Raw genomic sequence first — 10,212 nt, 5'->3', positions numbered from 1 at the left:
TAATTTGGTGCTAAATCATTTCATAAAAAACAAGATCTTCTTAGATGAGGTTTCTAAGGAATACAGCTAGCAAATACATATAGATCGACAGAATTTGTCCAGAAAGTAACTGTAATTAAAGTTCATTGGTTTTTTGTTTGTTTTGTTTTTTTAAAAGGAGCTGTCGAGTAATAGAAAAAAGAACATTTTGTGTCTTTGTGATAACAGTGCCAGCAAGTGACAAATTATTACGGGCCTCATTAACTCTTGATGGCCGCTGTATGGGCCTCATCTCTCACTAGCTGTTCCCATTCATGCTTAAAGACTAAAAAGAATAAAAAAATTACTTTTTTTCTAAAGAATAATCCGTTTTTCACCCCAAACAAGATTTTTCTTAGATTTTTTACATTTGTAGGCTAATGGTCGGATTTGATTGTTCATCTCAATAATAAATGTTAAAGTTAAGCTTTCTGAATAGGTTTTACCTCTGTGGTCAATGTAAACGTGTCTGTCCCTCTCAGACCACTTGTTTACATCTGCACTTTATTTATAGGATCAAGACGTTTTACGTCGCAGGCAGCAGTTTGCCGCGTGGATCCCGGCATTTAAATGCAAAGTGACAAAGTTTCACATAATGAAAACAACAAAAAAAGAAAGAAAAAAGAAAAAGAAAACGCGGCGCGCAACGAGCCCTTTATTTTAAGTGGAGGAGGAGAGAAGGGGGGTTATCCAAGGTGTTCGAGACAGATGAGGGAGGTGGGAGTCGCGGAGGGGAGGGAGGAGGAGGCAGGGAGGGATAAAACTGCAAGGGGCCATAGATGCTGGATCATTTGGAAAGTTTTCCCGTCCTGCGCTCACCGCCTGCCCTCACGAGCTGTACTTGGAGACGGATAGGAAACCCCGCTGCAGAGCCGCGATCGCCGGCCTTAGCTCCGCCGTTCTCCCCCTCTCTCCCTCTCTCTTGTCAGCTACCGAGGTGTCGCCAAAAGGATTAATGAGCTAAAAAAAAAAAAAAGAAAGCTACCGAGCTTCTGCTTTAAGGCTCATTTCGGCGTTTTTCGGCTTTACGCCTGGACTGCCCTGACACCTTCCCTTTCCTATTCACTCCACTCGAGGATACCTGTACCTCTACTGATGGTAAGCGCTCATCTCCTCACACATCTCGCACACAACTGGAGCTTTTTGTTCTTTTTGTTTCTTTAGTTTTGAGAGCAAAAAACCTGTTGAGTTGCACCAAGAAGGAAATCTGGTTGACAGTTTGTGACTTTAACTTTGGCTTGTCTTTGCGTTTGTGCGCATTTATCCGACTCCACTGAGAGCTGTGCGGTGGAAATGCAGACGCATAGGTAACTTTTAATCTGAAAGTCGACCTCGGTGACAGATAAACGGCAATTAAAAAAAAAAAAAAAAGTGTGTGTCTTCTGCGGCGAGCAGCGCGCTGATCCCGGCGGAGCTCGTAACAGGTTAGAGCTTTTTGTGCCGGAGAGAGTGGAGCGGTGACAAACCAACATCGTGAGGTCATTTCCAAACACAGCTTTCAGTTTCCCTGCGCTTCTCCTTCCTCCACAGTACAAGTCAAATATTTACATGATGTAGATTTGTGGCTCTTTCCGAAGTTTTGGCTGAGGTTCGTCCCCCCCAGATTGAACACCTGTGTCTGCTTCGTGTCATCCCGGTGTGCGCAATGAAACAAGAACACAGAGATGGAAAATAAATGATATTGTTTATATTTTAAGTTTTTATTTTTTCAATCCAATTCACTTCCGCTTCTCTTGTCTGCTCAACATTAACCCGCGCGCTATTCAACTAGTTTTAAAAGGGCACATTTCTCTCCCACTATGACAAAGTCTGCGAGAGACAGAGAGAGAGAAAAAACACTCGGTGCCAACATGTTACAGAGGCAGTTGCAGTGGATTTGAATCCGGTTTATAATTGTCTTAGCGACGGTGTAATAGGCCGACAAGGACTCACACGTTTCACAGGTTTACACCTGTTTTTAACGAATGATTATAAAGTGATATTGTGTCATTTAATCCAGTCATGCAGCAGCAGAGAGAACATTATGCGGCCTGCGGGCGCATGGCGTCCTTGGCACACACCTTTACTTTTCAGCTCAAATTTCTCCGCCATCGTGCAGGGGGAGAGACTCGCCAAACTTTGAATGCAAAAGCATTTCATGTCTACATATATATATATATTTAATATAGAATAATAATATACATAATAGAGTAATAATAATTATTACAGATGATTGTATGCCTCTGGCAACCAGGATCGGTTTCTTTTGCTGCTGCAGGAAAACATTGGCCCAGATGTTCAGTTTTTGTTGCTGATGCTTCCTCATATTTGGAGTTTTAGGGCTTTTACATCTGTGCTATTACACACTCTTCAGCCTGTGACGTAAATCAGCTGAGAACATTTGACATTGCCAAAGTAAATTTTTTTTCCTCTCCCCACATCATCTTTTAATTTCTTCCTATAGTCACGCAACTTTTCTTGGGGGGGGGGGGTTTGTTTTCGTTCAGAAAACACTCCAGCTTAACAAAACCATTAACCTGGTCTCAGTGATCTCACTGACTGTGAATGTTCTTACTGTTAAACTGCTCACTGGGAGCAAATAAAATCCCAAACCACTATTCAACAACAACAGACTTTGCAGGTCTCTGTTTTATTTCTTTCAACAGAAATGAGGATATTGCAATTTTGTTGGCCACACTGAATCCTAGGGAAGCCTTGGTTATTATTTCAACTTCTTCAGGCTTTAGTCACGACCCAGCTGTTACCAGGCGACTCAGCAAACCATTCAAATCCCATTGTTAAGAAGGGATGTGTTATTTTTCCGCAGCATAATGAACTATATATCATCTGAAGTCACACCAGCCCTGGACAGAAACATTAAATACAGCAGCTGTTTCCAAAACACTCTTCTCATGACTATAAACCTGTTGATGAAACTGATTTCTGGCACCGCAAAACAACCAAAATCAGGCCATAGATTTGGCAGTTCCCGTGGTAACCTGTTGCCCTCCTTCCTCCCTTCGCTCCCTCCCTCCTTCTCGTCTTCCCTCCCTCCCACCATCACTGTCAAATTCCTCAGGAAACACATCTGAAGAGCCATGTGCATAGTCTGATCACATTATCTCTAGTCGGGGAGGGAGAGAGGCCAAGGGGGACCGAGCAAAGCCAAGGGCAGTTGACTGCTCCGGCCTAATTGCTCCCTGGTCTGCGTTTGTTGTTGCAAAATCTTTCTCCGTCTGTCGCACAGTTCAAATGTCTTCAGAGTGAGAAACTTCTTAAAACACTATATAATCCTGGAGCTCTGTTTCGCCCCTCGCTGTTTGATCAGCAACGAGTAAATATGAGGCAACACTGCTGATAAATGTGGTGGAAAGTCGGTGAGTTTGGTGTAACAAAAAAAACTTGTTTTAGTTTTCTTTTCTTTTCTTTCTTTTTTTTTATCACCACTGGTGAAAACAGGCCAGCAAACATGAACGCGGTGACTTTTTCCAGAGTTAAAAGTCACTCCCTGTCTGCCTTACATCTTCTTTCATCATCATCGCACCACTTTGAGTGTCTGTCTGTTTTAGCCTGCAGCTTTGTCAGTGGCTGGTTACAGTTACAAGATGTTCTGTATGGTCAGTGTTTTTGAGTACTATGAATCCCTGTAATCATGGGAGAGGCCCTCTCTGTACAATGAACGTTTGTTGTCAGAGATGTGCACACACACACTCACTCATACACACACACACACACACGTTATCCCCCCACCCCTTGGGTAATAGAGCTGATCATGTTCTGAACCCTCCTCTCTCTTTGCCACAGTTCTCACGAACATGCAAACAGTGGCAAACACTCGTGCACGCGCGCAGACGCGCACGCTCACTCGTGCACACCGTTCAGCTCGTGCACACGTGCACTAGCACGTTGCCCTTTCTTTTTTGCGCACACTGAATCTAGTGTCATGACCGAGAAAGGGGAGGGGGGTCAATCGGAGGTCAAAGTCTAATGCTGTTAGGAAAAAGATCCTTGATTGCATGTACAGTGAGCCATGTAGGGGCCGAGATTAATCGCACAGATACCAAGCCAGACATGGTCACACTCACACACAAACTGTATATTACACACTCACACACATACACACAGTGTTCCTGTTAATGTGCATCCTCACTGTGTAGTAATGCTTTGGGTGCTCTCCAGCAAGAACAGGCTCCAAATGATGACCAAAGACCTACAGTACGTTGCTACGGAGCTGAAATGTCGTCTGCTGCTGCTGCTGCTGCTGCTGCTGCTGCTGCTGTTGTTGTTATTGTTGTTGTTGTTGTGGTCACTCCAAAAAAAAAAACAGTAATTTTATTAGTGTGAGTCAGCAGCATTTAACACGTTTAAATGACGTGTAAAAGAATTGAATCATTAGAGCCACACTGCTATGCTTGTTAAAGCTGACGGAGGAAAAGAAGACTGTTAAAGTTGTGAATAATCCTTTTTTTTTTTTTTTTAAAGGGGGTAGTTTTACGATTTTATCTGGAGGTGCTACTCCTAAAACCTCCATTTTCAACTGAGGTAGCCAAGAAAACATTTGTAATAGAGTGGTTTCAGCCAAACGTACCCTAGAAAACACTTCTCCACTAGTGGTGAAGGTGCGGTTCTCCTGCTGATGACAATGATGTCAAAGAGCACACGGCCTGTCAGCAGCGTCAATACAACCTGTTTGATCCCTCAAGTGGGGGAGCGTTACTAAGAGATGAGGCCTTTTTTTTTTTTTTAAGATGGATCTGTGTAGTTCTTGTCTGAAAAGGCTGGTCTCACTTGTTTGCAGGGATAATGTCTGGTTGAGTTCAGTTGGAGACCGTCTCTGGAATATAGATTTCCCCACTCCTGATCAAAGTGGTGTTATCAGCCCTTGGTCTGTGTGTGAACATGATAGTTTGAACTGTCAGCGATCTAATGCTTTATGCTCATTGAAGGGTGCTGCTTAATTTCTTATTTCACAAGGTGTGTTTTCTGTCTTAGGTGAGTGTCGGGGATCTGCTCTCTGTGTTGTGGCACATACCTCCTTACATTCCAGTTACAGTAAATAGCTAGCTTAGCCCATGAGCCAAAATGATAAGCCTTAAAAAGACACTGGTTTTCTCTCTCTCACACACACACACACACACACACCTCTTACACTCTTTAAGTAAATACCAGGTAGAAGCTTCAAGTCCCTGCAGTTGTGTCCAGTTGATAATCCCCCTGTGTTTTTATCTGTATTTTTCAGGAACAGGGTCACTCCAACGTTCTCCTGCAGCCGCCCAACGCCACCTAACATTTCCTGGAAAAACGTGTCCATTGCCTCCTCCCAACAAACATGGACTGTTTTCCCATGCTTTATTTTCTGTCGGTAAGTTAAGTGGACCATGCCATTTCAATTTGTGCCATGTGACACATCTCGCATCTTCCTTGTTCCCTTTTTTTTTTTTTGCCCACTGAGTCACGGATTTTTGTGGCGTTTTCAACCAGAACTGAATTGAAAGTCCCTCTACGGTTGCTGTTGGACGATGTATTTGTATGAGGTGGGAGGGGGGGTGGGGGGTGGGGGGCTTTTTTCAGTTAAATATGTGGCACGTAGTCTTGGGTTTGCCCCATGGCTTGTTGGAGCAGACTGTGAGGGACCGTGGCTTCTTATCAAGTTAAGAATTTGCTCTGACCCCAGGGCTGCCTCTTTTATTTGTCTAATCATAGTGGGGAAGGGAGGGGACGAGGGGGGCGAGGGGGCAGGGCGGCGAGGAGGAATGGCCCTCAGATTCCATTCAAAAAAGTTAGGTTCTTGAACCAGCTGTTTACCTTTGGAGGATGTTGCCAAAGATAAACTGCAAGTTGTCTATCTGATCAGGGACTGCTTTACTGTAAACAAGGCCGCCTGCACTATTAAAACCAATTAGAGCACGGCCCTCAGTGGGGACAGTCAGAGAAGAGGGTGAAGACAAAGAAGAAAAAGAAAAAGTATTTTCTGTCAGTTGAAATGGAGGCCTTTCTCTCCCTTCCTTATGTTTCTTTTTTTGTGTTTTCTTCCCCTCTGCTCTTTCCAGTTCTCTCCTAATCTTTTATCTCCCTGTGCCATCTGCTGCTCCCCCCAGAGACATCATGATTCCTGGTAATCGAATGCTGATGGTCATTTTAATATGCCAAGTCCTGCTGGGAGAGAGTAACCATGCTAGTCTGATACCTGAAGAAGGGAAAAAGAAAGTACCGGGCCTGCAGGGTCGTTCGGCCGCTCAGAGCCATGAACTGCTGCGGGACTTCGAGGCCACGCTGCTGCACATGTTCGGCCTCAAGAGGCGGCCTCGGCCCAGCCGCTCCACCACCGTGCCCCAATACCTGCTGGACCTCTATCGGCTACAGTCTGGAGAGGCTGAGGAGGCTGGAGGGCATGACATCGCTTTTGAGTACCCAGAGAGGTCAGCCAGCCGGGCCAACACTGTGAGGGGCTTCTACCATGAAGGTAAGGAGAAAAAAAAGGAAAATCACACCACAGAAACATTACAACTTAGTCAAGGTCACTGTTGACAGGCAATGCAATCACTTTGGTAGTATTATATTTCATTAGCATGGTTAAGGCCTGCAAAGTTTTCAGAATAAAAAAAAAAACATTTCCTACATCCCTTGAAACATGATTGTAAGGCAGCTCCACCCATCTCACCATAACCAAGGAATCCAAGGATGTGGTCACCGAACACTGTCTAAAGAGGGGCAAAAAAAAAATCTGCTAGACAAGCTCTCAAGAGCCTCGTTTGACAAAACTCTGCGTGTTTGGTTAGCAGCTGAAGGAAAAGCATACCTTCATATTACTGACTTGCACTTCTCACCCCACCCAGCAGAACATGGCTTAAAAAAGCTCGGCGTTGGCCTGGAATTGAAGTGTGCTCCTCTCTCATGTCTCCAGTTTATATGGAGGGCTCTTTTAGAAGGACCTTCCTCAACGTGCAATTATCTTTAATGCTACTCTGCAGCCTTCTAAATAAAGCCCCTACTGCCAACAATGTGGGTGCTGAGAGCAGACGCTGCAGCTCTCTGGAGAGATGGAAAAACAGTCTCAGAAGCTGGTGTGATAGAAAAGACTGGAACGCTGGAGGGGTTTCTGTTTATTGTGACTTGGATCTGCTTAGTTTTAGCGACAGCTGCACAGGTCTCAATTAAGGCTCGGAGAAACTGCAGGTCGACTGATCTTTTATAAGTTGAGGTGTGTGAACTAAGCTTAAATCATGTCGAGTGAATGCTTGAAAACCATCTCCTGGATTAGGCAGAGAGACTCCGAGCTGAGATGAGAGTTAGCAAGCGACCTTGGAGCGAAGTGAACTGAGAAAACCAGGGAGCTTTAGGGCTGCAGAACATGTCCGCCCTTAGGGGGAGGAGTGAGGAAGGAGGGATGAGTCAGCCTTAATGGGGCTTGTCAAACACACTGCTAGTGGTAACACACGCCAACACACACTAACGCGGCAACGTACCAAGTCTAGTGAGGAAGAAAGAGCACCGCCGCTGGAGGAGGAACTTCTGCCTGTGATGCAATGTGTATGTGCACGCATGTGTGTGTGTATGTGTGTGTGTGTGTGTGTGTGTGTAGGTTTTTTATGCTCTCTACAGGCATTTACCCTCCTTCTCCTCTGCTAAACTATGTTAATAATACGCTTCGAGCTCTTTTGAGTGGGAGTGCTTTGCTTTCATGGAAGCACCATTGTGCGATAGTGTGATTCAGTCGACTGATTTGTCCAAAACATGGTGTAGTATCAGACTCTGCAGCAGCTGGACAGTTAGGTGAGGAGGCAGGTTAAACCATGTAACGATTCATCTTAAATTTAGCAAGAATGATGATGCAATGAGGTGTTTTAAAGTGGAACAGGTGACACATCCTTTCGCTTTAATTGTAAAGTAAACTCCAAAGCAGACAGAACACGAGAAGGTGTGGAAATGCACTTTTGTGCAAATTTTCGAAACAAGTTTTGGTTTTAAGATTTGAACACACCGCTTTCCCATACGAGACAACCGTTCCCATGGGCTTCAGACAAATGAGATTCTACTGCACTGTCTGACTCCTTAATGATTATTCATGATGAAAATGATAAATGTCTTAAGTGAACAAACTGCAGAGCTAATCAAAAACACAGCAGGTTTTAATAATGAGAACCACCTGGGTAAGATTAGGGCCTGGGTGTGAAATAACAGGGGTGGATTGAGCAGGAAAATAGTAGACACAACATTCCTTTCCCCAACAATGGTGATCTTGCCAGAAATCTGCAGACTGAGCGTGGAACAGGGAGCCTCCACTGTGTTTATACTGTAGCTGTGGTACGTTAATCACCACCCTCCTTGTAATGCGTGTTTCAGCAAAGTGCTCAGGGAAAGGCATTGAGAGAAGGGCTGGGTAATCCTTATAGATAGATAAGGAAGCGTGGACGATGTGGCCTATATTTATATTCCTGAACACCTCGGAGGCCTTGAAAAGTGTGCGTGTCCATTCTTTTGTGTCAATCTGAGTATGTTAGGGTGTGAAAGTGTGAAGTTATCACAACTCCAAGCTGCTGCCTGGTACTGTCAGAACAATACAGTGTTATAGGAGATATGGTATCTTCATGGAGATATCTGAATATTTTTAAATGTATAAGATGGACATCTGAAGTACATCTACGGGTTTATTATATACACATTGTTTTAGCTCATATTACCCAAACTGTGCATAATGGAAATGCATTGAACAAACATTTGTCTTGTTCCTTTTCAGAGCACATGGAGAGGGTGCACGAGCAGGAAGATGAAGAGCCGGCGCCCCTTCGCTTCCTGTTCAACCTCAGCAGCATCCCGGAGGACGAGCTGCTTTCTTCGGCCGAACTTCGGCTCTACCGTCATCAGATCGATGAAGCCATCGCCGACACCCTCTCAGGCGAGCAGGGGCTTCACCGGATAAACGTGTACGAGGTGCTGAAGCCCCCGCGGCCCGGGCAACTGATCACGCAGCTCTTGGACACTCGGCTCGTGCGCCACAACGCGTCGCGCTGGGAGAGCTTCGACGTCAGCCCCGCCGTGCTGCGCTGGACTCGAGAGCGCCTCCCGAATTACGGGCTGGCGGTGGAGGTTCTGCACCTTAACCAGACGCCGCGTCACCAGGGCAAACACGTCCGCGTCAGTCGTTCGCTACACCAGGAGCCTGGTGAAGACTGGGAACAGCTACGCCCCCTCCTGGTAACCTTTGGCCATGACGGGAAGGGTCACCCGCTGACCCGCCGGACCAAGCGCAGCCCCAAGCAGCGGGGCCGTAAACGCAACCGCAACTGCCGGCGCCACGCGCTGTACGTGGACTTCAGCGACGTAGGCTGGAATGACTGGATAGTGGCGCCCCCTGGTTACCAGGCTTATTACTGCCACGGGGAATGCCCCTTTCCTCTGGCGGATCACCTGAACTCAACCAACCACGCCATTGTTCAGACACTGGTGAACTCTGTGAACAACAACATTCCCAAGGCCTGCTGCGTGCCAACAGAGCTCAGCGCCATCTCCATGCTCTACCTAGACGAACACGACAAGGTGGTCCTAAAAAACTACCAGGAAATGGTAGTGGAGGGCTGCGGCTGCCGCTAACACACAAACTAACTAGAACTTGGACTTGGACTTGAAAAAAAGCAACATGGACGCTAAAAACAAATCAGAAGGTCTTTACTCCCAAAAATGTTCACTTGGACCCTTATTTATAACTTTTATGTTGAGGTGTATGTTTGTCTCACTTTTTTTTTGTTTCTTTGACAATATGATCATATATTTTGACAAAATATATATATATTTATATCTACATATTAAAAATAAATTGAGTCCTTATTTTAAACATAAAAAGCTGTACAACTTTTCATAATGTACATTAGATTGTATAAGTTTTTTTATTGAGAAAATAGTAAAAACAATCTAAAAAGTAAAGTTTATTTACTTGTAATATTTATTGCTTTCATATTATATACATTTTGGAGAAAAAAAATAAAAACATGAATTGCTTCCAACAATACATTCAAGCAGATCACAAAACACACACTTTATGTTTTTGCATAAAGTAGAGCACTGCGTGAATTTGTCACAACACATATATTTTTAAGGAATCAATTGACATAATCAGAAATGTACACTGACTCTCCAATTAACCTCTTTATTTAAATATCAAGTTGATGATTCATTCGTCCCTTAAAGAAAAATTCATTTTACGGTCATATAAAATAT

At 44.6% G+C, this 10,212-nt stretch overlaps 1 protein-coding gene across 2 annotated transcripts; it reads left to right on the top strand.

Annotated features, from left to right (window-relative positions):
- The first annotated feature begins 877 nt into the window (after positions 1 to 877).
- bmp4 (bone morphogenetic protein 4) lies at positions 878 to 9,778 on the top strand. Of its 2 annotated transcripts, none has more exons than XM_083998637.1 (4): positions 878 to 1,116; positions 5,237 to 5,359; positions 6,096 to 6,460; positions 8,735 to 9,778. In XM_083998637.1, the coding sequence occupies exons 3-4, from the start codon at positions 6,103 to 6,105 to the stop codon at positions 9,586 to 9,588; spliced, it is 1,212 nt and encodes a 403-aa protein (XP_083854763.1). In that variant the 5' UTR covers positions 878 to 1,116; positions 5,237 to 5,359; positions 6,096 to 6,102; the 3' UTR covers positions 9,589 to 9,778. The 2 variants fall into 2 exon arrangements, with proteins under 2 accessions (XP_083854763.1, XP_083854764.1); XM_083998638.1 differs by having other exon boundaries at positions 6,048 to 6,460.
- Positions 9,779 to 10,212: the final 434 nt, after the last annotated feature.

Source organism: Trachurus trachurus (genome assembly GCF_905171665.1).
Source record: "Trachurus trachurus genome assembly, chromosome: 22".
Taxonomy (NCBI): domain Eukaryota; kingdom Metazoa; phylum Chordata; class Actinopteri; order Carangiformes; family Carangidae; genus Trachurus; species Trachurus trachurus.
This window is presented reverse-complemented; position numbering and strand designations above follow the sequence as displayed.

Bases quoted from the DNA above. Each gene is read 5' to 3' on its own strand.
- bmp4 (XM_083998637.1), top strand. From the start codon at position 6,103: ATGATTCCTGGTAATCGAATGCTGATGGTCATTTTAATATGCCAAGTC. The intron at 6,461-8,734 runs GTAAGGAGAAAA...GTTCCTTTTCAG, and splicing joins GAGGGGCTTCTACCATGAAG to AGCACATGGAGAGGGTGCAC.